Source organism: Neodiprion pinetum, chromosome 5 (assembly GCF_021155775.2).
Source record: "Neodiprion pinetum isolate iyNeoPine1 chromosome 5, iyNeoPine1.2, whole genome shotgun sequence".
In the NCBI taxonomy this organism is placed as follows: Eukaryota; Metazoa; Arthropoda; class Insecta; order Hymenoptera; family Diprionidae; genus Neodiprion; species Neodiprion pinetum.
In genome coordinates this window covers 18735249-18763044 of record NC_060236.1, presented here as the reverse complement: position 1 = coordinate 18763044, position 27796 = coordinate 18735249, and the positions used below count along the sequence as shown (strand labels likewise).

Genomic DNA, 27796 nt, shown 5'->3' with positions numbered 1-27796 from the left:
ACTCTATAATGCCGACCGAGAAAGTAAGGTGCAACAGTTCTTTATCAGATTCTGAGGGTTCAGGAACAACTTCTGAACACGTGGCATGAATGGATGTCATATGTTTTCCTGACTTATATCCTAATGCCAAAGATGGCCAACATGGGGATCGTGCGGTATACCCACGGAAATATGACTTCAAAAAATGCAGGCTAATGTCTAATCATCTCGAATTTAGGTTGAATCAGCAGTATCTTTTTTATTTGTTGCATCATTCAAACACATTGCAACTGTAAGGTAGCGTTTTCCAAAGTCTATTGGTTCGGATTTCCTACACCTGTGACAGGTCTTGTCGGATAAATAAATACCAGAAAGTGGTCGAGCAGTTTCCGAATTTGTCAGAGTGTAAAAAGAATGGTTTGCAATGCGTGTGATTATTGCAGGGATGATAAGTTTTTAATCTTCCGCGATATTCGAAAAGGGAAGTGCACGTATTCGTGAGTGTTTATTTTATCTACTTGGAAAAGCCCTCGAGAGTAAGATATTTGTGACGGCAATAAAAGTAAAATGAAAAATGTAGATGCGGAAGTTGAAGAACCTTCCGAATTTATATAAATACCATATCATGTAACCAATTGCAATAAGATAAGAGTTTACAAAACTGTTCAACACTTCGTTACGCAGTACTACAAGTTGTTGTAAGTAAAATGCGTTCATCACTATTTGAAATATATTTCCACTCGTGATCCCTGTGAATCCCATCTTATAGAAATTGGACGGCGTTGAAATTTTTGAAAATCTCTGCGGGTGAGTAAAAAAAATTCGTTACAATTTTAATACGTAGTTTGTAACAGGGTTGAATTCCTTTTGATGAGAAGCGTTCATTACCGGAACGTAACCCCAGTATTTCATTGCAGTGGTGCAGGATTCTTGTATTTCTTCTACTTCTTCAAATGTTAACTCCGTTCTCCAATGAAACGGAGCAGTTTTTGAATCTCGAAATGTACTCCATACTTCCTTATTGGTTTTTGTATGAGTATCGAGAAATTTTTTCGTTTCCGGATGAAAAAAGAGTCCGTAAAACTTGTAAAGTTCTTCGGCCTGTTTGTACGGATCCAGGGAAAGTTCTTCGTATCGTATCACCCTGTGAAATGTGATGTCATATCATGGTCAAACATATCCAGAGAACACAGCAAGAGCTTATTTATCACAGCTATGTTATCACTAAATATCAGGAGAACGATTTTAAGAATCGCGATTTTCCAAATCAAATACAAATTTTCGTGTCCGTTTAAGACATTCGATGTGCAACCATTAATGAGCAATGATTGATAGCTTATTCAGCTTCTTGTTTTGATACTCAAGGACGACAGTATTGCACCATATGCATCTACTGATACAGGCATGTTTTCGTACGGCTATCATTCTCTGTTTTTACAAAAAAAAAAGCATTGCGATAAAAATAACAGCATACTTGAATCGAGTTGGGTATTTCTTCAGCAGTTCAACAGCAACTTTGTAATCTGAGACAAGATCCGCGCACGTCAAAGCTGGATCGGAACAATCAGGACTTGGTGGACAAAAGGCACGATGTTTTCTCGACTGAAGAATCCCTCGAGGATCTCTCACCAACAGCACTATGCGTACGGCTAATCTGAAAAACGGCGACCACCACAAATTGAAGCGAAGGATGTCAGAGTTTGAATAAACTGCATAATATACCAGTGATAATCCACCAACTTTTCATCCGCGAGAAGCTCCTGTGCGATTCGTAACCTCATTCGTACAAGTTTCATCGATTGGAATGGAAAGAGCTTGCACATCGAGCTGAGAAATTTGTGGTCATAGCAGACCCCTTTGTGACGTTCACACTGCTTCCACAAATTCGTATTGTGATTAAAAACCCACGGATGTGGTTTTCCGTAGTCGATATATTCACCTGAAATATAATATCGAAGTCAACAATATGGATTGGATGCTGTCGGAGACTGGAGTAATCAGTGAGTAATTGTCAAGTGTTGTTACTGCAACCTTTTGCAGATAGTGTGTCAGATAAATTGAATAGCATCTCGTCAGGGTGCGTGTTCTGCAAACTCTACATGGTCTACCGGATAATCAATTCATTTGATGTCATACTACAACATTTTCAATAAGGATAGTTTATTTTCTAATGTCCTTGGATCGAATTGCGCGTCAAGACTTCGGAGAGCATTTTACATCCCTTGTCTTCATACTGGATCCAAGGACATAATTCTAGCATGAGTATTCTCTCCTTATCGATTGTCCAGGTCCATGTTATTTTATCAACCATAGAATCGCTGACTCCTAACAGGATTGATTAAATAACTTTCTCTCCAACGATCCTTTGTCCGAAGGACTCGGAACTCACTCTCTCAGCAATTACTATAACCATTTTCGTGAATTCGTAACGACCAAAATGTCTGTTTTCAAAAACAAACGCTTCGGATTGAACGTGCAAGTATTTTCACAGTCGGCATAACCTACGGATTGAGCATTCAGCTGTGTTAAGACTTTCCGTACGAAGTCTCTTGACACAGATGCAGTTGTTTGCTCAACAAGTTGAATACTACCGTGTCGACATTTCTTTACAGTTCGCGTAATTTCAAGGAGATCTCCAATTAAACAAAAATATTCTACGCAACATTGCCTTATTCATATATCATGTGAGGTATTGTAAATTTAGTGAAATTTTTAACTAGTTTAAATTCTTTTGTAACCGATTTGTAAAAAACCACATTTTTGACACTACGAAAAGATGAACATGGATCATGAATAATGATATACCGCTGATTTCATTTCGTTAATAAGTAACGAACATCCGATGTCAGGAATGAAGTGTAACATTTGCTCGCTAAACCGGTTGAATTTATTCCCTGGTCCATCTGTGAAAAGATATATTTCCCAGGAATTATCAATTACGATTTCTTTTTGCTTTCAAATTTCAGAAACACCACAATAAGCGATCGAGTTTTCCAGCAGATTATTACAGAACCGATTTCGCACGGACGCCGGTAGTCAAAATTGCTGTCCATTGATGCGATTCGCATGGTTCATCCCATAAGTAACTGCTCGTTGTGTAAAAGCAGTTGCGATACCAAAAATTGCTGTACAAATTATTGTAGGGTTCGGCGAATGTCGGTGTTTAACGTGAATTCAAATCACCTAGATCTTCGTATTCGCAGTTGAGCAAATCCTTGACCCACTTCAAAGCCTTCGAAGACAAGGGAGGACCTCGGACTCGAACGATGTCCAAAGGCAGCAGCGGTTCATAGTGATAATAATTTGCCGGATTTGCGTTAAGAATATCGCCGAAAAATGTGCTTCCGCTTCGCCACGTTGTTACAATTATACTTCTGATCGGTGTTCCTTTCTTTTCCATCACCAAATCCTCAAGTTTGCTGCAACGTAATATTACTTTTCTACAAATTAAAAATCTTGAGAAGATTTGGAAACTTTGGAATGACAGAATGCAGTGAGTGAAAAAAATGAAAAAATTCAGTCGTTAAAAACAACTTCCTTACCTGGCACTGATATTGTATTTTCCATTGGGATATTCATAGTTCTTCATGTCTTCGATGATTAATTCTCTCTGCATATTAAGGATTTTTTCGATATCCTTTGATGCAGAATCATGTTCTTTCTTATCAGCTGTTGTATTCTGAAATAATAATGTGCGGCGCTTGGAAAAAACATAAGAACAACTGTTCACGGTAAGTCTGAAAATAAAACAATCAGTTTGGAAGATACTGTATTCTTCTACAGCGGTATTGTCTTTCCAATAGCAATACGCTATTTCTGTTTATTGATTTTAACTTAACAAAATGACCTATTAAAAAAAAAAAAAAAAAAAACTTCACAACGATGCCGATAATAATGTTTGTTTTTGCCCTTTTTTTCTCATCTCCAAGGAAACAAGTCAACAGAACCATTTTATCAGATTCAAATGCATCCGAACAACGATAATTGTCAAACTGAGAGAATATCTTGAAAGTTAAAACTCGGTCACCGCCGACTCGGCATCACTCACGTTCTTCGTCTGTTTTTCGCAGGCTCGCCATAAAAAAAAAAAAAAAATAACAAATTCGCATTTCACGAACCGATGAACAAAAAGAAATCGAAAAATGTCCTGAAAGCTTATCACATTAGGTGTGATCACCCATAAAAATTTCGATGGAATCAAAAACTCAAATTATTATTCATGGACGATTTGAGTGATGCCGAGTCGGCGGTCACCGAGTGTTAACTTTCATGATATTCTCTCAGTATAATCACCATCTATTTTACGCCCATTTTTATTGAATCTAAATTATACATGATTTTCACTTCAACGGAAGGCTTCATAATTATGGCGAATGGTTTATTTTAGATATTTTCATTGCTGCTGAATACTTATTGGATATTTGAACAGGTGATCACTGAGCACGCGGGAACGAATAACTTATTCCGTGAACTTCAACTAGCAAGCAGTACTGCCGAAAACGTTGAAAATAATCTAATCAATAGAGAATAAAATTTATACGATTATGAGGAAAACCTTTCGTTTAACTAATTACTAGATACGTTGGTGATATAAAGAATAATGTAAAAATAAGATTCGTAAATTCAACACTATCAACTGTTTGGAAACAGTTGGAACAAGAAAAAATCCCACATTTATTTTCGTTCAACAGTTACTTTTTTGGGAGAAAAATTAACGCTCAGGAATTCAACAACAGACAATAATAATTCGTTAGCATTACATGGTTAATAATTACGAAATATTGCTTGCAAAATATCTTAAAGTTGATACTCGTAATAATTGATACATATACCCATACTTCCGGATTGTAAAATTCTGTGGGTGTATTTTATGTAACTGATAGAATGACGTTTGGTAACAAGAAAGCTGATACTTAATTAATTCGCGTTCAGGATTTCTGACCTAACTTACATTTTCCTTCGACTCGTGAAAAGCTGCCGACGGCTGCACTTCGTGCTTTGAGGGGCTGCCGTATTCCCCATTGAAGAACAAAAGCACCGAGAGTAAACATCCTGTTACCAACAAGCCGAAAAAGTTTCTTTTCTTTGACATCATCCTGTGGTTCAGTCCAACATCGGTCGTGCTTATCGAATTTCTCAACAAGTTGATTTCGGATGTTGTTTTTTTCTTTCTTGCGATTACGTTATACGGTGCGAAAAAGAAAATCGAACCGTTGGAAAAACACGTGACACGGAAGCTCCGAATTTCCGATCATTCGATCATTCAATATGTACCCTAATCACGTATTTTTTTTTTCTTGTAAATATCCCCGTATCGATTTATCTAAATCATTGTGTTTTGGATTTTGAATTTTTTTTCCCTCTTATGATGAGTTTTTTTTTCCTGTTCGGAATCAAACACTTCCAGACGCAATTGCGGTTTTTTTTTTTTTGGTCAGAAAATTGCACAGCGAGTCAAGTTTCGCGGGAACAAATTTTACACAACATGTAGCGCGAAAATCTTCACATCAACTCCGTGAGAATACAGTGCACAATTTAATTCGGTGGTGAATTGATTATCAGTGATAAATTTTGTTGGAAAATAATACTCGCGGTTCGCAACCGTGCTAAGTTGACAATATGACCTGATACTTTTGCTCACGCTTAACTACTATAATTGTACGCTGAGGCAAAGAAGTCACTCATAACGATAATTCGAATCTTTACAGGTGGAGGGGACCATGTCAGTGTTCGTTCGACGCGGGGCTGCGAGACGCTGCTTTAATCCGTATCTGCAAGCGCACTTGAAAGAATCATTTCCTCTAATTGCAGTAGCCAGAAAGAAATAAACGTACTGAAGCAGAACCGTCGGTACGAAACTTTTCAAGAAAACCAATTGCTTCAATTTTTTTTTCTAGCCTTTTCTTTTGCTTCCAAGTTACAAATGTAACCCGTTGTAATTCTATCAAATCTGTATAATGTATAATTTGATTAGATTGTACAAATTTAAATTCACGGCTGTGACAAAATTCAACACGTTTTGCACAATTCAATTTTCATCAATACATGTTTCTGTTTAAAAACTAAAACGATTCGAATTGACGTTAGTACGTGAATAGCGTTAGCATCTTTATCATTCAATATTGAAGGTAATTGTTCCAAATCTGGTTTCGTTTCGACGTTTGAAATGTAATTCTTTTGAATTAAATATTGACGACTTGATTATGAATACTTACAATATCTGTCAATCGATTGTTTCATTGTTACCATAAACGTTGAGTATTAGAATTTCGTCTCTTTCTTGATACACATCAAGCGATACAGCAGAATTTGGAGTTCAAGAAACTATATTAACTCCAAGTCTGGGATATACTTGATAAGTATATGAATTGAACGGAAATCAATTATTGTTCAGTCATTTTGGAAGTTGACGCATTCAGTCTCTCATCCAAAACTTATTGCTCTGTCTTAAAGATTCACGGCACGCATCTTGGAAAATTGTGAATAAAAATGTTACGAAAGTGCAAACAGTTTTCAAACTTGCCTAACGGTTATTGCGCGATGAATTGGGTTTGCAATATTCGGTCCACTATGTGCGATTATTGCAGGAACGACAAATTATGAATGTTTAGTACTTTGCATATTTTTTGCCAAGTGATGTTAAGCGTTTTGATCTTGCTTTGCAATTTCTCAACTCTTGGCGATGCGTCGAATTACATGAATTACAGGCACAGAGAGTCATTGTTTGATGTTTCGATGACACAAACAAACCATCGGCTGTATTCGAACATCGGAGTAACAAATTGACAAAACGTTCAGCCTACCGAACCGACCAATTCCCTCTGGATTTCATTGTTACGTAATGATGTTTGATATTTACGGTTCAGCTGCACAAAGTTTGGATCGATCGATGTTTCTGGTCGAGTACAATAACTATGACAGTTACGTGTCCATGCGAGGGCGAACATTGTTCATAATCGTGAGTCAGATTCGACAAGCAGAAGGGGGGGGATTGATTACAGCGAGATACTCTTGAAACAGGTGTCTGCGTCACGTTTTCATTGTCTATGTCAGATGGATAATGCAGATGGATTCGGGTTATATGTGATAGACGTCACCGTGATCAACGTTATCAGGGTTAGCATAACGAGAGCATGATGGGAGATTACGTTTGGGGTCTGATACGCAAAAGTTCATACGAAAGTAGAAGAAGTACGAAAAATATTAATTTGTAAACTTTGTCTATCAATTCTTTTACACTTGTGGTTTATTATTGCTTGTTGTTTTTGAATAAAAGTGATTTGAATGTGAAACTAAGTTTGTTTAATTTTTATTTACAATAAATGTTTGAGAAAATATTCAATTTTTCTTAAAATCCAAAGTATCGTTCTCGTTTCTACAAAAACAAAATTTTTCTATTAAAAATATTTTTTGATCTATCAGTTAGACAGAAGATATTCAAAATTGACATGCAGAACCCAGACTCAAAATTCGTGTTGACCGGTGTTATCATTCTTCACGTAAACAGGTATTAAATTTACACTTTTCATTTTTCGGTTGGATATCAGCGGAAACATAAATCAGAATAAGTTTCACCTTCGACGAAGTTACAACGACGTTTAAAGTACGTGTTCATGTTTTTAATGAACTTGGGGCGATCGGCGACGAATTTCACTGACAATGAGATATTATTTGATTCGAAAGTTCGATAGTGATAATTTTTATACATGTTTGTTTGTTGAAAAACCATTTATATACATACCCTTAGTTCCAGTTCACAAATTTTGTTGCTGTATTTGATATAACTGATCGAATTATGCTCAATAATGAGTTTTTTTTTTATAGCTACTGTGACGTGCATTTCCGGCGAGTCCGGAAAAAATGTTTCACGGCTTGGATTGGATCGGGAGATTCGAACTCGGGATCTTCCGCTTTGCGGACAACTGTTTGTACCACTGAGCTACTCTAACTCTGAGCTACTGCGACTAATTGTAAGTCAAAATGCCACGACACGGTACATAACTAATTAATTGATTGATTCGCGGTCAGATTTCTGACCGAACTTACGTTTTCCAAGGGCCGCTGAAGATTGCATTTCGTACATTGAAGGGCTCTTGTATTTCCCGTAGAGGGATAAAACACCGAGACAAACCTTCCTGGTTTCAACAAACCGAGCAAGCTTGTTTTCTTCAACCTTATCCAATGGCTCAGTCGAACATCGTTGTTTGTCTTTCTTATTATTGTTGTATTATACGGTGGAAGAAAGAAAATCGAATCGTTGGATTTCCGATCATTGGATCATTTGATATGTACCCAAATCACGTAATTTTATTATTTATTTCAACTATCTATACATACAATACGTTATATAAACGATTGTGTAGGTTGTGTAAGAAATTGTGCGGCGTTTGACATGAGATTTTTTTTTTTACGATGATTTTTTTCTTTTTGCAATTAAACATTTCGCGACGTAATGGTGGTTCGTTTTTCTTCTGTTTTTCTTTTAATGAAATTGCATAGTAAGTCAAGTTTCACGCGATCAAATTTCACGCAATATGAAAATGTTTAGATCAACTCCTCGAGAATGCAGTTCAAAATTTAACTCGATTGTAAATTGATTATCAATTGATGAGGTTCTTTTTTTAGAACAATATTCACAGTTCTTAACCGTGCCAAGTTTATAACATTGGTCTAAAACTCGGATTGCAATGCCAATAAATGGGTTTTCGGAACGAAACGAAGTAATCCAACTGTGGAAAATTAGAAGGGTAGAAGAAAAATATATACCGGGAGTCTTGGGTGAAAATGTAGACTCCGAGCCACGCGTAAACCGACATTTCATTTCTGTCGAATCTGTATACAGTATAATTTCCTATCTATTCACCCCTGTGAAGGTAATTTGATCAGGTTGTAAAAATTTAAATTCACAGCTGTGATGAAATTGAGTCTGTCTTGCTTGAGCCAATTTCCATTCATATTCGTTTTTGTTCAAATATCGAAACCATGCAAATCGATATAAATACGTGAATAGCTTTGGCGAATAGAAATGATATGCACTTGTACAATTCGTTGCGAATAATATACGTTCCTCAGCGTGCGGCGTATTCTTCCATTCTTACAATCATAACAAAAAGTCTGTCACAGGTTTGAATTCCGTCTGATGAGTGGCGTTCATTGCTGGAACGTAACCCCAGTATTTCATAGCAGTTACACAAGATTCTTGTATTTCTTCTACTTCCTCGAATTTCAATTCTGTTCTCCAATGAAACGGAGCTGCTGCTGAATCTCGAAAAGTACTCGACACTCCACCCTTGCTAGCTTTGGTATGAGTATCAAGAAATTTTTTCGTTTCCGGATGAAAAAAGAGTCCGTAAAACTTATAAAGTTCTTCGACATACTTGTACGGATCCAGGGAAAGATCTTCGTATCGTATCACTCTGCGAAACATAACGTTACTTTATCGCCAAACTCACCTATAGAACACAGCTAGAGACAAGTCATCGCAGTATAATTTCGCGAAATATCGAAAGAATGATAAAACGATTCGCAGTTTCGTCAATCATGTACAAATTTTGGCGTCCGTTTATGAGATTCGATGAGTATCAATTGGTGAGCGGTTATTGCAAGCTTGTTCAACGCCGTGTTTCGATACTCCAATACGATAGTATTACACTAGATGCATGTGTGGACTGAGACGTATTTTTGTACAGTTACCATTCTGCGTTTACAAAAAAAAAAAAAAAATCGTTGCAATACAAGGAAACAGCATACTTGAATCTAGTTGGGTATTTCTTCAGCAGTTCAACAGCAACTTTGTAATCTGAGACAAGATCCGCGCACGTCAAAGCTGGATCGGAACAATCAGGACTTGGTGGACAAAAGTCACGATGTTTTCTCGACTGAAGAATCCCTCGAGGATCTCTCACCAACAGCACCATCCGTACGGCTAATCTGAAAAACGGTGACCACCACAAATTGAAGCGAAGGATGTCAGAGTTTGAATGAACTGCATAATATACCAGTGATAATCCACCAACTTTTCATCCGCAAGAAGCTCCTGTGCGATTCGTAACCTCAGTCGTACAAGTTTCATCGATTGGAATGGAAAGAGCTTGCACATCGAGCTGAGAAATTTGTGGTCATAGCAGACCCCTTTGTGACGTCCACACTGCTTCCACAAATTCGTATTGTGATTAAAAACCCACGGATGTGGTTTTCCGTAGTCGATATATTCACCTGAAATATAATATCGAAGTCAACAATATGGATTGGATGCTGTCGGAGACTGGAGTAATCAGTGAGTAATTGTCAAGTGTTGTTACTGCAACCTTTTGCAGATAGTGTGTCAGATAAATTGAATAGCATCTCGTCAGGGTGATGCGTGTTCTGCAAACTCTACATGGTCTACCGGATAATCAATTCATTTGATATCATACTACAACATTTTCAATAAGGATAGTTTATTTTCTAATGTCCTTGGATTGAATTGCGCGTCAAGACTTCGGAGAGCATTTTACATCCCTTGTCTTCATACTGGATCCAAGGACATAATTCTAGCATGAGTATTCTCTCCTTATCGATTGTCCAGGTCCATGTTATTTTATCAACCATAGAATCGCTGACTCCTAACAGGATTGATTGAATAACTTTTCCTCCAACGATCCTTTGTTTCCGTGAATTCGTAACGACCAAAATGTTTGTTTTCAAAAACAAACGCTTCGTATTGAACGTGCAAGTATTTTCACAGTCGGCATAACCTACGGATTGAGCATTCAGCTGTGTTAAGACTTTCCGTACGAAGTCTCTTGACACAGATGCAGTTGTTTGCTCAACAAGTAAAATACTACCGTGTCGACATTTCTTTACAGTTCGCGTAATTTCAAGGAGATCTCCAATTAAACAAAAATATTCTACGCAACATTGCCTTATTCATATATCATGTGAGGTATTGTAAATTTAGTGAAATTTTTAACTAGTTTAAATTCTTTTGTAACCGATTTGTAAAAAACCACATTTTTGACACTACGAAAAGATGAACATGGATCATGAATGATGATATACCGCTGATTTCATTTCGCTATTAAGTAACGAACACCCGATGTCAAGAATAAAGTGTAACATTTGCTCGCTAAACCGGTTGAATTTATTCCCTGGTCCATCTGTGAAAAGATATATTTCCCAGGAATTATCAATCACGATTTCTTTTTGCTTTCAAATTTCAGAAACACTACAATAAGCGATCGAGTTTTCCAGCAGATTATTACAGAACCGATTTCGCACGGACGCCGGTAGTCAAAATTGCTGTCCATTGATGCGATTCGCATGGTTCACCCCATAAGTAACTGCTCGATGTGTAAAAGCAGTTGCGATACCAAAAATTGTCGTACAAATTATTGTAGGGTCCGGCGAATGTCGGTGCTTAACGTGAATTCAAATCACCTAGATCTTCGTATTCGCAGTTGAGCAAATCCTTGACCCACTTCAAAGCCTTCGAAGACAAGGGAGGACCTCGGACTTGAACGATGTCGAAAGCCAGCAGCGGTTCATAGTGGTAATAATTTGCCGGATTTGCGTTAAGAATATCGCCGAAAAATGTGCTTCCGCTTCGCCACGTTGTTACAATTATACTTCTGATCGGTGTTCCTTTCTTTTCCATCACCAAATCCTCAAGTTTGCTGCAACGTAATATTACTTTTCTACAAATTAAAAATCTTGAGAAGATTTGGAAACTTTGGAATGACAGAATGCAGTGAGTGAAAAAAATGAAAAAATTCAGTCGTTAAAAACAACTTCCTTACCTGGCACTGATATTGTATTTTCCATTGGGATATTCATAGTTCTTCATGTCTTTGATGATTAATTCTCTCTGCATATTAAGGATTTTTTCGATATCCTTTGATGCAGAATCATGTTCTTTCTTATCAGCTGTGGTATTCTGAAATAATAATGTGCGGCGCTTGGAAAAAACATAAGAACAACTGTTCACGGTAAGTCTGAAAATAAAACAATCAGTTTGGAAGATACTGTATTCTCCTACAGCGGCATTGTCTTTCCAATAGCAATACGCTATTTCTGTTTATTGATTCTAACTTAACAAAGTGACCTATTAAAAAAAAAAAAAAAAAAAACTTCACAACGATGCCAATAATAATGTTTGTTTTTGCCCTTTTTTTCTCATCTCCAAGGAAACAAGTCAACAGAACCATTTTATCAGATTCAAATGCATCCGAACAACGATAATTGACGTACTGAGAGAATATCTTGAAAGTTAAAACTCGGTCACCGCCGACTCGGCATCACTCACGTTCTTCGTCTGTTTTTCGCAGGCTGGCCATAAAAAAAAAAAAAAAAATAACAAATTCGCATTTCATGAACCGATGAACAAAAAGAAATCGAAAAATGTCCTGAAAGCTTATCACATTAGGTGTGATCACCCATAAAAATTTCGATGAAATCAAAAACTCAAATTATTATTCATGGACGATTTGAGTGATGCCGAGTCGGCGGTCACCGAGTGTTAACTTTCATGATATTCTCTTATTACAATCGCCATTTATTTTATGCCCATTTTTATTGAATCTAAATTATACGCGATTTTTACTTCAACGGAAGGCTTCATAATTATGGCGAATGGTTCATTTTAGATATTTTCATTGCTGCTGAATACCTATTGGATATTTGAACAGGTGATCACCGAGCACGCGGGAACGAATAACTTATTCCGTGAACTTCAACTAGCAAGCAGTACTGCCGAAAACGTTGAAAATAATCTAATCAATAGAGAATAAAATTTATACGATTATGAGGAAAACCTTTCGTTTAACTAATTACTAGATACGTCGGTGATATAAAGAATAATGTAAAAATAAGATTCATAAATTCAACACTATCAACTGTTTGGAAACAGTTGGAACAAGAAAAAATCCCACATTTATTTTCGTTCAACAGTTACTTTTTTGGGAGAAAAATTAACGCTCAGGAATTCAACAACAGACAAAATCAGTGAAAAATTGATCATAATTCGTTAGCATTACATGGTTAATAATTACGAAATATTGCTTGCAAAATATCTTAAAGTTGATACTCGTAATAATTGATACATATACCCATACTTCCGGATTGTAAAATTCTGTGGGTGTATTTTATGTAACTGATAGAATGACGTTTGGTAACAAGAAAGCTGATACTTAATTAATTCGCGTTTAGGATTTCTGACCTAACTTACATTTTCCTTCGACTCGTGAAAAGCTGCCGACGGCTGCACTTCGTGCTTTGAGGGGCTGCCGTATTCCCCATTGAAGAACAAAAGCACCGAGAGTAAACATCCTGTTACCAACAAGCCGAAAAAGTTTGTTTTCTTTGACATCATCCTGTGGTTCAGTCCAACATCGGTCGTGCTTATCGAATTTCTTAACAAGTTGATTTCGGATGTTGTTTTTTTCTTTCTTGCGATTACGTTATACGGTGTGAAAAAGAAAATCGAACCGTTGGAAAAACACGTGACACGGAAGCTCCGAATTTCCGATCATTCGATCATTTAATATCTACCCTAATCACGTATTTTTTTTTTCTTGTAAATATCCTCGTATCGATTTACCTAAACCATTGTGTTTTGGATTTTGAATTTTTTTTCCCTCTTATGATGAGTTTTTTTTTCCTGTTCGGAATCAAACACTTTCAGACGCAATTGCGGTTTTTTTTTTTGGTCAGAAAATTGCACAGCGAGTCAAGTTTCGCGGGAACAAATTTTACACAACATGTAGCGCGAAAATCTTCACATCAACTCCGTGAGAATACAGTGCACAATTTAATTCGGTGGTGAATTGATTATCAGTGATAAATTTTGTTGGAAAATAATACTCGCGGTTCGCAACCGTGCTAAGTCGACAATATGACCTGATACTTTTGCTTACGCCTAACTACTATAATTGTACGCTGAGGCAAAGAAGTCACTCATAACGATAATTCGAATCTTTACAGGTGGAGGGGACCATGTCAGTGTTCGTTCGACGCGGGGCTGCGAGACGCTGCTTTAATCCGTATCTGCAAGCGCACTTGAAAGAATCATTTCCTCTAATTGCAGTAGCCAGAAAGAAATAAACGTACTGAAGCGGAAGCGTCGGTACGAAACTTTTCAAGAAAACCAATTGCTTGAATTTTTTTTTCTAGCCTTTTCTTTTGCTTCCAAGTTACAAATGTAACCCGTTGTAATTCTATCAAATCTGTATAATGTATAATTTGATTAGATTGTACAAATTTAAATTCACGGCTGTGACAAAATTCAACACGTTTTGCACAATTCAATTTTTATCAATACATGTTTCTGTTTAAAAACTAAAACGATTCGAATTGACGTTTGTACGTGAATAGCGTTAGCATCTTTATCATTCAATATTGAAGGTAATTGTTCCAAATCTGTTTTCGTTTCGACGTTTCAAATGTAATTCTTTGAATTAAATATTGACGATTTTATTGTGAATACTTACAATATCTGTCAATCGATTGTTTCATTGTTACCATAAACGGTGAGTATTAGAATTTCGTCTCTTTCTTGATACACATCAAGCGATACAGCAGAATTTGGAGTTCAAGAAACTATATTAACTCCAAGTCTGGGATATACTTGATAAGTATACGAATTAAACGGAAATCAATTATTGTTCAGTCATTTTGGAAGTTGACGCATTCAGTTTCTCATCCAAAACTTATTGCTCTGTCTTAAAGATTCTCGGCAGACATCTTGGAAAATTGTGAATAAAAATGTCACGAAAGTGCAAACAGTTTTCAAACTTGCTTAACGGTTATTGCGCGATGAATTGGGTTTGCAATATTCGGTCCACTATGTGCGATTATAGCAGGAACGACAAATTATGAATGTTTAGTACTTTGCATATTTTTTGCCAAGTGATGTTAAGCGTTTTGATCTTGCTTTGCAATTTCTCAACTCTTGGCGATGCGTCGAATTACATGAATTACAGGCACAGAGAGTCATTGTTTGATGTTTCGATGACACAAACAAACCATCGGCTGTATTCGAACATCGGAGTAACAAATTGACAAAACGTTCAGCCTACCGAACCGACCAATTCCCTCTGGATTTCATTGTTACGTAATGATGTTTGATATTTACGGTTCAGCTGCACAAAGTTTGGATCGATCGATGTTTCTGGTCGAGTACAATAACTATGACAGTTACGTGTCCATGCGAGGGCGAACATTGTTCATAATCGTGAGTCAGATTTGACAAGCAGAGGGGGGGAAAATTGATTACAGCGAGATACTCTTGAAACAGGTGTCTGCGTCACGTTTTTATTGACTATGTCAGATGGATAATTCAGATGGATTCGGGATGAAAATATCGAACGACCGCACAATAGATCAACAATAAGCCTTGAAATATGGAGTTTCAAATGACCCAAAACATAATTCGAGGAATTTCACAATACGGAAAGCCGAAGTATAATTTTCAAATTTGGAAAATTCAATCTTTAGAAATTGACGAAAACATAGAACCGACATAATTTCGCTCTAATTCTTTCTACATGGGAAGTTCACGCGTTTTTTGCCCAAACGCGGTTTCATTATCTTAGAAAACACCACGAATAAATGAATACCTGAAAGCGTTCGAGCAGTTTCCAAACTTGCCAAAGAGTAAAGAAACAGGCTTGCAATGTATGTGATTATCGCGGAACGAGAAACTTTCAATTATCTATGAAATTCGAAAAGGTAAGTACATGTATCTGTGAGTATTGATTCTATTTGCTTGGAAAACCCCTCGAAAATAAGATATCTGTAACGTCGATGAATTTGGATGCGACAGACAGTTGTACAAGTTGAACGAATTTTTGAGTTCATATATTAATATCATGATGCCGTGTTACTTGAATTGCAATAAGATGAGAAATTACAAAACTGTTCATTGTATGATTGAATGCGTTTATCGCCGTTTGGAATATTTTTTCACTCGCGATCCCCGTCTTATAGAAATTTAACCGCGTCGACATTTTCAAAAGTCTTTTTTGCTAATCGCAATCATACAAAAAAAATTTAATTATAACTCTAGCACGTAGCTTGTGACAGGGTTGAATTCCTTCTGATGAGTAGCGTTCATTGCTGGAACGTAACCCCAGTATTTCATAGCAGTCGCGCAGGATTCTTGTATTTCTTCTACTTCTCCGAATTCCAATTCTGTTTTCCAATGAAACGGAGCTGCTGCTGAATCTCGAAAAGTACTCGACACTCCACCCATGCTGGCGTTGGTATGAGAATCGAGAAAGTCTCTCGTTTTCGGATGAAAAAAGAGTCCGTAAAACTTATAAAGTTCTTCGGCGTGCTTGTACGGATCCAGGGAAAGATCTTCGTATCGTATCACTCTGCGAAACATAACGTTACTTTATCGCCAAACTCACCTATAGAACACAGCTAGAGACAAATCATCGCAGTATATTTTCACGAAAGGTCAAAAGAATGATGAAACGATTCGCAGTTTCGTCAATCATGTACAAATTTTGGCGTCCGTTTATGAGATTCGATGAGTATCAATTGGTGAGCGGTTATTGCAAGCTTGTTCAACGCCGTGTTTCGATACTCCAATACGATAGTATTACACTAGATGCATGTGTGGACTGAGACGTATTTTTGTACAGTTACCATTCTGCGTTTACAAAAAAAAAAAAAAATCGTTGCAATACAAGGAAACAGCATACTTGAATCTAGTTGGGTATTTCTTCAGCAGTTCAACAGCAACTTTGTAATCTGAGACAAGATCCGCGCACGTCAAAGCTGGATCCGAACAATCAGGACTTGGTGGACAAAAGTCACGATGTTTTCTCGACTGAAGAATCCCGCGAGGATCTCTCACCAACAGCACCATCCGTACGGCTAATCTGAAAATGGTAATCACCGCAAATTGAAGCGAAGAATGTCAGACTGTGAATGAGCTACGTAATATACAAGTGATAATCGACCAACTTTTCATCCGCAAGAAGCTCCTGTGCGATTCGTAACCTTAGTCGTACAAGTTTCATCGATTGGAATGGGAATAGCCTGCACAATGAGCTGTGGAACTTGGGGTTATAACAGACGTCTCTGTGAGCTTCACACTGCTTCCATAAATACGGATTGTGAATGAAAGCCCACGGACGGTCTCTGCCATAGTTGACGTATTCATCTGAAATTTGGGATCGAAATTAACAATCACCACGGCGTTTTGCTAAAAATGTATACGTAATTTTGTCGGTTGCATACGGAATCGAGAGATTATAATACATTGTTGACTTATCATATCATATCCTAATCCGTAAGTGGGTTTTAATTCTCAGGGAGATTAATGTGTCAAATAAACACTGATCAGTGACATTAATGTTGTGGCTTCATTTATCGAAAGCTTATCAGTATTGATGATTGCTATCAAATAATTTCGAAGAAAAAGAACATTGTGTGAATGAAAATCGATCTAAACAGTTCCGAACAAAAAGAACCCTCATCTCATCGAACCATTACTTTTAAAAGTATAAATTTAATGCATGTGCCTCTCTGCCGTCTTTCCTTCTCCTACTGCTTTGGTAAAATAGTTTTTGTAAGAGTATTTCCACAAATTGAACTCATATTTTCCTTTATTTTGTAACCTGCCATCAACTTCCTCTAAACACTTTCGATTAATCGCGAATTCGTATAAAATCCTCAAATCTGTAGGACCGTTTAATTTTCATCAAATCCTCTCGAACGTCACAATGAATGATTGAGTCTTTCATCAAAATTTCATAGAACTGAAACCTTCGGTGTGATTCGCATGGTTTACGTCATAAAAAAACTACTAGACGTTCAAAAACGATCGTGAGACCCGAAAATGTCGTACAAATTATTGTAGATTTCTCCGGTTGTCGGTGTGTAACGTAATTCAGAATTACCCAAATCTTGATATTCGCAGTTGAGTAGATCCTTGACCCACTTCAAAGCCTTCGCAGCTAAGGGAGGACCTCGAACTTGAACGATATCGAAAGCCAGCAGCGGCTCATAATGATAATAATTTGCCGGATGCGCGTTGAGAATATCGCCCAAAAATGTGCTTCCGCTTCGCCACGTTGTCACGATCAAACTTCTGACCGGCCTTCCATTTTGTTCCATCACCAAATCCTCGAGCTTACTGCAAGGCGAGATGACTTCTTTATTACTTCGAGATCTCAGCTGCTGTAGCAGGATTTGGAAACTTGTAAATGACATAATTCACCAAGTGGAGAATGTAGAAAACGTTTGAATAAAAATAGGATTCTCACCTCGCACTTATGTTATATTTTCCATTGGGATATTGATAGTCCTCCATATCATTGCTGATCAATTCGGGCTGCTCACTCATGATTTGTTCTATCGTCTTCGATACCGGATCGATTCCTCTCTCCACTGTTGTGATCTGCGGTTTGTCCTCCCATCTTGGGGACTTGGAACATTTAAAACTAAAATACTAAAATGTCGGAACGGTTTTTAAATAAAATATCACCGTAAAATTCACGCGAGAAAATAAAAGAAGACTAACGTCTTACCACTTGCTGTTGATGCTAATGCGGGATGTTACAGTGGATTCGCGAATTGTTAAAAGTAGCATGTATGTCATTCATGTAGCATAATATAATTTTAATAGAACCAATCAGTGGTATTATAGGGTGATACTGATAGAGTGAAGTTAAAGAATCGACTAAATTTGTCACAACTTTGGAAAGATTGAAATAAGTAATCGAGATCCAAGCTTTGTATATAATTCCAGTATTTTCTATTTTCATATTTATAAAGAGATTTTTACAGCTTAGGAATAACAGAAATTCATATTTATATTCGAGCTTTTCGCCTGAACTAATTACTCACCTTCTGCTCTGACTGCTGAGGAATAGGAACTGTTGGTTCTGTTTTACGCACCGAATGGCCTTCGTAATTCACATTAAAAGTTGAATACAGTGTAAAAAAAATACCGACGCCTATCAGACCGTAGAAACTTGCACGTTTCGACATTTCGGTCTGCTGCTTTTCGTGCCGTTGCACGGAGAATGGGACAAACTGTAAACTGTACAAGAATTATCAGTGAGTCGTGTCGATTTTCATTACTTTTCAGAAGACTGATAAGGCACGATGTTTTTAACCGATAGAACAGGTTGCGCGAAAACTCATAACTGCTGGTTTATTTTTATAAACCGGTGATTAAAACATCGTACAGTTCAGAGAAATTGAATGATAGTCCGAATCGAAATATTTTGGCCCCGGTATAAGCCTCTAGAGTTCTACATTCGGGTAGGGAATAATTAAGATCTAGGGAGGACTATCATGCATTGAAAAGTGATTCTATGCTAGGCCTAAACTTGGCAGATATTTACATTTCTTCAACGCTTAGATTCAAAGATGGCGGTCCTCTGTATTTTCAACCGTAGAATGATGTAGTATAATAATTTGGACCGAAATTATCGCATACAGCACATATCGATGTAAATAATGCATCCGAGGTCAGTTGTATATAGTACTTTGATTACAACATGATAACGAATAACTTTACAACTACACGACGGGATATCAAATATTAGTCATAGTCAACAGTTTGAAATTATTTCACTGGGCACGAGAGTGACATTCCCCACATGATTTAAAATTCATACCTATTTCTGTAATTTGTGTTTAAAATCCACCGATTCCTTTGCTTAATACTCCGGAATTATTAGTAATGAGTATATCTCCGTATTCAAACCGAAACAACGTACGCGGCAGTCCGTATCGTTCTACTCATGGGTAGCTCGACCGGTCATCTTATACTAATCTGTGGGAGACTCAAACGCGGGAACAGATTGCGCCTCGGCGCCCCTAGCGGCAGACGCGCAAGTTACTCAGGATGAAGTCTGAATCCCGAAATCAAACTTGTTAATCTAACACTCCGCAATACATGAGGACCTCAATGCTGTAAGTAGGCTTTTACGTAAGACGATTAGGACACGTAGCACTAAAATACGTTATTGTAGGGTATCGAAGATCATGGGTATGTATAAATTTCAAGCAGGTAAGTCTCTCAAGGTTCTCAATAAGACTAATGGCTAAAAAAGATTTGATAAGACTTTACTTATTGTTGGTACGGTAGGCCAAAACTTTCGACTCGGAAGAACAGTTTGATTCGAAGCATTAGGTGAAATTTAAAAATTTTCAATTACTTTAAAAAAAATGACGTACTAAGTTTCATTGTTTAATACAAACGATTGTCAATATACATGAAATAACACTTATCAGAGTATTTTATTGCATTTTATCACGAATGATGTAATTTTTTACAACAGACAATATTCCAACTGACCAGGAATTGGCACGTGAACTGGAATTAAGAAAATCACAAGCATAATAATTGTGAATTGTTAACGGGATGCAAAAGTTACCGGCTTGCTAAATGTTCACTTTTCACTTTGTTGTTATTATTCAACTGAAAGAGTATATTCTTCTACGAGTCTAGCTACGACAGAAGATCACTCCTCGATTTAACGGTATGAAAAAAGTGGATTCTTGTCAAATCTCGGCGTTTTCACGTATACAAAAAACGCGATTCGAGTAAGGTGTTGAAAGAATTTTATAATTGTTTAATAATTAATTGTAGAGTCAACTGTGTAAAAATTTTATTTCGTGCTTTACCTTAATCGAAGACACCGACAACAACAAAAAACGATGCAGTTATTTTCCCCGAAAACGCTTCACGAACTTAATTCATTACAGACAGAATTATTGTTACACATGCACAAATTTCGATACCTAGTGTTAAATGTTTAGACGAAATCAAAAAAGTCGATGATCCATGCAGGCTTATTCAAATGTCACTGTGCTAAATGAGAATAAAATTATGAAACACTTGCATTCACAACTAGTAATTAATTTTTATCAACCTCCACGTGTCTTCGGACAAACTACTTTATAAAAATAGGTATTTTCGATTTACAGCTACACCGTGAAGTTTTCATCAAGCGAATATGAACTGATACTTCTGTATTATGGCCCGCAGAGCTTAGACTGAATAAAAATTTCAGTTTGCATAACGCGAGGTCTCCTCTTATCAATCATCATAAAAATAATAATAATGAAATTTCTACTGGTGGGGAGAATCAATGTCATTCTAAGACTGGACAAGTTAGGTATAAGCATGGTTTTTTCCATATTTTCAACCGTCCTTGAAAGCGCAAGTTTTCCATTAGACTTTTCAAACTGAATCATATACAATAATGTAAAATTATTTGGAATGTTCTGGGGAAAACCTTATTTAGCAAAAACGAGATCTGTAAAATCGAATATAGACCGATCATAGATCACAATAAATTTAGTTTCGAAACAAATTTTGTGGACATAAATAGACAACATTGAATAAATTATAAATTAAAATAAATTAATATTTGAGTTTGTTTTTATCTTACAATTAGATCCAATCGGTTTAAAACACTTTTTCATCGAAGATCCCTTCGAATGTCCGTTAGAAATTGGAGTCTGTCAATATTTTCGAAATCCCTTCTACTAAAAAAGGGGAAAAAAATAAAACGAGCTACTATTTCAACGCGTAGTTTGTAACAGGGTTGAATTCCTTCTGATGAGTAGCGTTCATTGCCGGAACATAACCCCAGTATTTCATTGCGGTGGTGCAGTATTCTTGTATTTCTTCTACTTCCGCGAATTCCAAATCCGTTCTCCAATGAAACGGAGCAATCGCTGAATTTCGGAATGTACTCGATACTCCACCCTTGCTGGCTTTGGTATGAGAATCGAGAAATTTTTTCGTTCTCGGGTGAAGGTTGAGTCCATAAAACTTGTAAAGTTCTTCAACGTGTTTGTACGGATCCAGGGAAAGATCTTCGTATCGTATCACCCTGCGAAATGTGATATCATTTATTGTCAGTAATGTCAATATTTAGTGTCAATTGAAACGATAAACTTTAGTTTGAATTTATTGACCAACTGACACCAGAAATCTTCCACAGAAATAGATGGATATCTCGCTTTCCAAAAACATTCTATGATCAAATCTACGCAGAGACAATTTATCACGGCTTGAAATTACAAATCATCAGGAGAACGATCTCGAAATTCATAATTTCAGAAATCAGGTACAAATTTTGGTGTCCGTTTAGAAAATTCGATCAGAAATTAGTAATGGCAAGCAATGATTCCAGCGAGCTTGTTTAGCTTCTTCTTTCGATACTCATGGATGGTAGTATTTTACTCGATGTATCTATTGAACGATACGTGTTTTTGTGCAGTTACTACTTCATATTTACAAAAAAAAGAACAAACGCGTTGCAATATAAGATAACAACATACTTGAATCTGGTTGGGTACTTTTTTAGTAGTTCAACAGCAACTTTGTAATCTGAGACAAGATCCGCGCACGTCAAAGCTGGATCGAAACAATCAGGACTCGAAGGACACCAGTCTCGATGTTTTCTCGACTGAAGAATCCCTCGAGGATCTCTGACCAACAGCACTATGCGTACGGCTAATCTGAAAATGGTAATCACCGGAAATTGAAGCGAAGGATGTCAGACTGTGAATGAACTACATAATATACAAGTGAAAATGCACCAACTTTTCATCCGCAAGAAGCTCCTGTGCGATTCGTAACCTTAGTCGTACAAGTTTCATCGATTGGAATGGAAAGAGCTTGCACATCGAGCTGAGAAATTTGTGGTCATAGCAGACCCCTTTGTGACGTTCACACTGCTTCCACAAATTCGTATTGTGATTAAAAACCCACGGATGTGGTTTTCCGTAGTCGATATATTCACCTGAAATATAATATCGAAGTCAACAATATGGATTGGATGCTGTCGGAGACTGGAGTAATCAGTGAGTAATTGTCAAGTGTTGTTACTGCAACCTTTTGCAGACAGTGTGTCAGATAAATTGCATAGCATCTCATCAGGGTAATGCGTGTTTTGCAAACTCTACATGGTCTACCGGATAATCAATTCATTTGATGTCATACTACAACATTTTCAATAAGGTCAGTTTATGTTCCAATGGCCTTGTATCGACTTGTACATCAAGACTTTGGAGAGCATTTTACATCCTTTGTCTTCGCAATTGATCCAAGGACGTAATTCTAGCATAAGTATTCTTTCCTTGACAATTGTCCAGGTCCATGTTATTCTACCAACCATAGAATCGCTGACGTCTAACAGGATTGATTATATAACTTTTCCTCCAACGGTCCTTTGTCCGAATGACTCGGAACTAACTCTCTTAGCACTTATGCTAACCTTTTCCACGAATTCGTGACGACCGAAATGTCTGTTTGCAAAATCAACACTTCGAATTGCTCGTGTAAGTATTTTCGCAGTTGGCATAACCTACGGATTGAGCATTCAGCTGTGTTAAGATTTTCCACGATGCTATCATTACGCAGAGCGTACGAAGTCTCTTGACACAGATGCAGTTGTTTGCTCAACAAGTAAAATACTAACGTGTCGACATTTCTGCACAGTTCTCGTAATTTCAACGAGATCTCCAATTAAACAAAAATATTCTACGCAACATTGCCTTATTTATGTATCATGTGAGGTATTGTAAATTTAGTGAAATTTTTAACTAGTTTGAATTCTTGTTACCGATTTGTAAAAAACCACATTTTTGACACTACGAAAAGATGAACATGGATCATGAATGATGATATACCGCTGATTTCATTTCGCTATTAAGTAACGAACACCCGATGTCAGGAATAAAGTGTAACATTTGCTCGCTAAACCGGTTGAATTTATTCCCTGGTCCATCTGTGAAAAGATATATTTCCCAGGGATTATCAATCGCGATTTCTTTGTGCTTTCAAATTTCAGAAACACTACAATAAGCGATCGAATTTTCCAGCAGATTATTACAGAACCGATTTCGCACGGACGCCGGTAGTCAAAATTGCTGTCCATCGATGCGATTCGCATGGTTCACCCCATAAATAACTGCTCGATGTGTAAAAGCAGTTGCGATACCAAAAATTGTCGTACAAATTATTGTAGGGTCCGGCGAATGTCGGTGCTTAACGTGAATTCAAATCACCTAGATCTTCGTATTCGCAGTTGAGCAAATCCTTGACCCACTTCAAAGCCTTCGAAGACAAGGGAGGACCTCGGACTTGAACGATGTCGAAAGCCAACAGCGGTTCATAGTGGTAATAATTTGCCGGATTTGCGTTAAGAATGTCGCCAAAAAATGTGCTTCCGCTTCGCCACGTTGTCACGATCAAACTTCTGACCGGTCTTCCATGTTTTTCCATCACTAAATCCTCGAGCTTACTGCAAGACGAGACGACTTCGTTATTGATTCAAGATCTCAGCTACTGTGGCTGAATTCGGAAACTCATGAATGTCCGAATTCAACAAGCAAAAATTGTAAGAAAAGTTCACATAAACACACTTTTCTTACCTGGCACTTATGTTATATTTTCCATCGGGATATTCGTAGCCCTTCATGTCTTTGCTGATCAATTTTCGTTGCGTACTAATGATTTGCTCCAGAATTTTTTCTGACGATGCCGGTTTAAGTTTTTTCTTAACACCTGCAGTATCTGGCAATAACAGTACCTGAATGAAATCATATTGTAAGGTTTCACACAATAATCTTAACTCACAGATCATTCGAGTCATCATCAAAAATCGAAGTCGAGAATAAATATTTGCATTACAGGAAAAGAGTTACTATTATCGTTAACTACGTTATAACTAATCTCTTACCTCGACTGGTTTCTGAATCTTCGCAAGCTTCGCTTTTGGTGCGATTTTCTAAAATACGTAAAGTATCATCATTTAATAAGTTTATCACCCATGCAATTGTTGTCACGAAACTTTGAGAGTGTAAACAAATGGCTGACTGCACAGTTGGAAGACCACGTAATGCCTGATGGTACTTTGATGACTTAATTAAAATCATTAAATATAGATGATTTGCGTTGTAACTGTCATGAATTTTGTGCCAAGTTCTATGTAAACAATGAACCACATTCATGTTAAAAAATTTTTGCAATGATCCAGTGATATATAACAGTACCAAATTGGTATGTTAGAATTTTGGCAAGTGTCCAAAACACTTCTTTTTTTTTTGTTTCTTGTTGAAAAACAAGAAATGCCAAAATTCATACACTGCAATCGGTAATTTGATATGATCGTAAGATACGACGTATATTTTGATAGCTATTAAGTTTCTTTATCAACTTCGATTACACAAGCCCTGATTAAATGGTAGAAACAATATTTCTAATCATGTGACTAACAGTTCAGAGATATGATTTTATTCTTTTAATTGATATCGGCTGATATCAATACTTCCGGACTGTTTAGTGTCTCGCTAGTCGCTATATTTCATAATTTTCATATAAGGCGATGACAGCGTTTGTTGGTCAACTGAGTTTAGGAGAAGAACAAAAACTGTTAAAAAAATATCCAGCAGTCTGATCATTCGCACCAATGACGGCGAACATTTATGAAACATCGTCCCTGGTGTGCATTAGAAATGATCCGGTCTTAATTCGAATCATCCAAACTGCGATATGAATGATTTGTGAAATGATTTTATCGTTACAGACCGTTCAAAATGGTGAAACTCTGCTGTTTTTAATTAATACGATTTTTATTCAATTACCCTTTTTTCTTGACCTGTGCGTCTCAATAATTATTAATTCACATTTGAGATTTCCGACTGATTGAACTCACCTTTTGCTTTGTATGTGGAACAGCAGCAGTTGGCTGTACTTGATACACTAAAGGGCTGCCGAATCTCTCGTCAAGCATCAAAAACAGCAGGAAAAAAGATCCGAGGCCGATCAGAACGTAGAAACTTCCTCGTTTCAACATTTCGCTCCGACGTCAAATTTCGCAGCGGATAATATCGAGAAATCTGTAATTGAGTAACACTGCCGGCGATGTCCGGAGAATCGTAAAATTGTTGAAATTTACACAGTTGAAATAAATCAAGGAATGACTGATTATCACGTGTGTAAAACGAAACAGCAATCGAAATAGCGCAAAAAACAAAAACTCACGGAAATTTCAGCTCGAAATTCTAGTTGTTGTTGCTATATAACTCTAAACTATTTTCATTATTTACCAATTGTTCCTGTAACCAGAAAGTCTGATATATGCTAATGTTTTTAATGATTATGGTCACTTGTAATATATTAGCTTCCAACTATTACGATAATTTGATGTTGGTGCTACAATAAATTACGGTAAAGGCATTATTTAACATCCAAAAAAAAAAAATGCAGTTAATTGGACAAACAGAATCAATGTCGAAATATTCAGAAAGTCAAATGTCGACATCTGTAATCAAACTGAATAGTTACTTGTACCACACGTTTTTTGTAATTCCAACAATATTTGACCCATCACCGAAAAGATATGCAATAATTTTCAATAATTTTGTAGTAACCATAAGATGTGAAATCTTTCTTCGTACAGGTGCAATTAATGGGGTTCACAAAATCCAAATTTCAGTGTACAATTTCACGGGAAACAGGATGTTTTTTTTTAAAGTATACATGTTGGAATGCAGCAAGCCGTAACAATAAGTGGCGTTTTAGCACTGCACAGAAATTATAACGACACGTAGGTTCGAATTTAGGGTTCAATTAACGCGAAAGAAAAATACTCAACACGCCTTTTCAACGTACTAAATACGCCTTCAGCAGGACTTGCGAAGCTTGCTAACTCTACGAAAATGTGCGTAAAGCTCCGCTTTGTCCGTAATAGTGAGTGAAATTCCAGCAGGTGGGGATTTAGTGGCCCTCTAAATTCCTGAGTGCTTTGATTTTATCGCCAGTCTTCGCATCTGGGACTCTTGAAACGTGCCGATAAGTAGATAGCCGCGTTACGTCCATGTTTACAATCATGTCAGGGGGAAATCGACTCGGGGAAAAAAAGCTCGTGGTTACGAACTGAATTTTCACGGTGTTTCCGAATCGCTGAAATACCAGAGAATTATCATGTACAAAATTATACCTATCTGCACTTGGAGTCACTCGGCATCGAGGTGGTCAAGAACCTTCCTGGCGTCGGGGAAAACCTTCGTAACCATGATTTTGAGAACTATTGGGCTGCTGCCACGGAGTATCTCGCTTTTCACACAGGGTGTCAAGCAAGCACCGGAATATCTCAGGTGGTGAGCATGTTTCCTTCGAACTTATTGACTTCCAAATCACTGGGCATCCATCTCTTTGGGACTGGGTACCTTGCGAAATGCGCGCCCGGTGAGATTGACGACATTGATAATTCGGGAAACGCATCGAGAGCATGGCGACTCGGCAGCGTAACATTTCGAGCAGAGTTTTGTCCTTGCGGATAACATTTGACCCTAATGGTTAAGTTCATCTGTTTTTGAGGCCTACCCTTATCATTTCTCTGGCTTTAATGGTCATACTTAACCGTTTTCCGAGACGAACTTTCAACTTTAAAGACAACCCTCGAGATTATTGGTTACATTCAAATGTTCTTTAAGATTAAGCCCTCAAGATTTCGTGTTTGACCCTCAACATTGGAGGTAAATTCGTATCTCTAACTTTGTTATTCTATTCCGTAAGGACGTATGTTGTAATCTTGTGTTCCAAGAAGATTTAGTCTGGCCTCAAACGATCCTTTTGACAGTCCTATCATATGGGGTAATTACTTAAGTGACCACAATGATGTTCATGGAGTCGTCACGGCCATCAAATATGCCATCAAGCTCCCCGAAGTTGAGGCCATGAAAGTCGACGACCTGACCTTGACGAATACACCCCTTGAGGCATGCTCGTTTGCCTAGCAGTTGATTCTAGGCACTTCGATTTCAAGTTTCGGTATGGCATCTTGCAATTCAG

At 37.2% G+C, this 27796-nt stretch overlaps 4 protein-coding genes across 8 annotated transcripts; all 4 read right to left on the bottom strand.

Moving 5' to 3' along the window:
- Window positions 1-102: 102 nt before the first annotated feature.
- On the bottom strand, window positions 103-5836 carry LOC124219246 (carbohydrate sulfotransferase 5-like). 2 transcript variants are annotated; one of them, XM_046626558.2, is made up of 7 exons: window positions 4931-5836; window positions 3522-3658; window positions 3163-3398; window positions 1720-1918; window positions 1454-1633; window positions 868-1123; window positions 103-780 (listed from the first exon to the last, which is right to left on the bottom strand). In XM_046626558.2, exons 1-7 carry the CDS (start codon window positions 5072-5074, stop codon window positions 490-492), a joined length of 1443 nt encoding a protein of 480 aa, XP_046482514.1. In that variant the 5' UTR covers window positions 5075-5836; the 3' UTR covers window positions 103-489. The 2 variants fall into 2 exon arrangements, with proteins under 2 accessions (XP_046482514.1, XP_046482515.1); XM_046626559.2 differs by having other exon boundaries at window positions 649-1123; window positions 4931-5830.
- Window positions 5837-8283: 2447 nt separating this feature from the next.
- Window positions 8284-14413, bottom strand: LOC124219251 (carbohydrate sulfotransferase 5-like). Of its 2 annotated transcripts, none has more exons than XM_069136461.1 (6): window positions 13184-14413; window positions 11757-11893; window positions 11398-11654; window positions 9996-10194; window positions 9730-9909; window positions 8284-9395 (listed from the first exon to the last, which is right to left on the bottom strand). In XM_069136461.1, the coding sequence occupies exons 1-6, from the start codon at window positions 13325-13327 to the stop codon at window positions 9080-9082; spliced, it is 1233 nt and encodes a 410-aa protein (XP_068992562.1). In that variant the 5' UTR covers window positions 13328-14413; the 3' UTR covers window positions 8284-9079. The 2 variants fall into 2 exon arrangements, with proteins under 2 accessions (XP_068992562.1, XP_046482520.1); XM_046626564.2 differs by having other exon boundaries at window positions 11398-11633.
- Window positions 14414-15238: 825 nt separating this feature from the next.
- Window positions 15239-19711, bottom strand: LOC124219250 (carbohydrate sulfotransferase 5-like). Of its 3 annotated transcripts, none has more exons than XM_069136439.1 (7): window positions 19596-19711; window positions 18817-19012; window positions 18234-18394; window positions 17868-18103; window positions 16930-17128; window positions 16665-16844; window positions 15239-16331 (listed from the first exon to the last, which is right to left on the bottom strand). In XM_069136439.1, exons 2-7 carry the CDS (start codon window positions 18958-18960, stop codon window positions 16010-16012), a joined length of 1242 nt encoding a protein of 413 aa, XP_068992540.1. In that variant the 5' UTR covers window positions 18961-19012; window positions 19596-19711; the 3' UTR covers window positions 15239-16009. The 3 variants fall into 3 exon arrangements, with proteins under 3 accessions (XP_068992540.1, XP_068992541.1, XP_046482519.1); XM_069136440.1 differs by lacking the exon at window positions 19596-19711 and adding an exon at window positions 19320-19573; XM_046626563.2 differs by lacking the exon at window positions 19596-19711 and having other exon boundaries at window positions 18817-19573.
- Window positions 19712-20576: 865 nt separating this feature from the next.
- Window positions 20577-27584, bottom strand: LOC124219248 (carbohydrate sulfotransferase 5-like). Its single transcript, XM_046626560.1, has 8 exons — window positions 26374-27584; window positions 25656-25855; window positions 24681-24728; window positions 24373-24530; window positions 24007-24242; window positions 22541-22739; window positions 22276-22455; window positions 20577-21824 (listed from the first exon to the last, which is right to left on the bottom strand). Exons 2-8 carry the CDS (start codon window positions 25794-25796, stop codon window positions 21506-21508), a joined length of 1281 nt encoding a protein of 426 aa, XP_046482516.1. The 5' UTR covers window positions 25797-25855; window positions 26374-27584; the 3' UTR covers window positions 20577-21505.
- Window positions 27585-27796: the final 212 nt, after the last annotated feature.

What these genes read in the sequence shown, in the direction of transcription:
- LOC124219246 (XM_046626558.2), bottom strand. Translation starts at nt 5,074, where the DNA reads ATGATGTCAAAGAAAAGAAACTTTTTCGGCTTGTTGGTAACAGGATGT. An exon ending in GAGCTTCTCGCGGATGAAAA is followed by an intron (nt 1,634 to 1,719) that starts GTTGGTGGATTA and finishes GCCGTTTTTCAG; the next exon opens with ATTAGCCGTACGCATAGTGC. An exon ending in AAATACCCAACTCGATTCAA is followed by an intron (nt 1,124 to 1,453) that starts GTATGCTGTTAT and finishes CACATTTCACAG; the next exon opens with GGTGATACGATACGAAGAAC.
- LOC124219251 (XM_069136461.1), bottom strand. Translation starts at nt 13,327, where the DNA reads ATGATGTCAAAGAAAACAAACTTTTTCGGCTTGTTGGTAACAGGATGT. An exon ending in TTCACGAGTCGAAGGAAAAT is followed by an intron (nt 11,894 to 13,183) that starts GTAAGTTAGGTC and finishes TTATTATTTCAG; the next exon opens with AATACCACAGCTGATAAGAA. An exon ending in CTGCGAATACGAAGATCTAG is followed by an intron (nt 10,195 to 11,397) that starts GTGATTTGAATT and finishes ATTATATTTCAG; the next exon opens with GTGAATATATCGACTACGGA.
- LOC124219250 (XM_069136439.1), bottom strand. Translation starts at nt 18,960, where the DNA reads ATGTCGAAACGTGCAAGTTTCTACGGTCTGATAGGCGTCGGTATTTTT. An exon ending in AAATATAACATAAGTGCGAG is followed by an intron (nt 18,104 to 18,233) that starts GTGAGAATCCTA and finishes CTCGCCTTGCAG; the next exon opens with TAAGCTCGAGGATTTGGTGA. An exon ending in AAATACCCAACTAGATTCAA is followed by an intron (nt 16,332 to 16,664) that starts GTATGCTGTTTC and finishes TATGTTTCGCAG; the next exon opens with AGTGATACGATACGAAGATC.
- LOC124219248 (XM_046626560.1), bottom strand. Translation starts at nt 25,796, where the DNA reads ATGTTGAAACGAGGAAGTTTCTACGTTCTGATCGGCCTCGGATCTTTT. An exon ending in CTGCGAATACGAAGATCTAG is followed by an intron (nt 22,740 to 24,006) that starts GTGATTTGAATT and finishes ATTATATTTCAG; the next exon opens with GTGAATATATCGACTACGGA. An exon ending in AAGTACCCAACCAGATTCAA is followed by an intron (nt 21,825 to 22,275) that starts GTATGTTGTTAT and finishes CACATTTCGCAG; the next exon opens with GGTGATACGATACGAAGATC.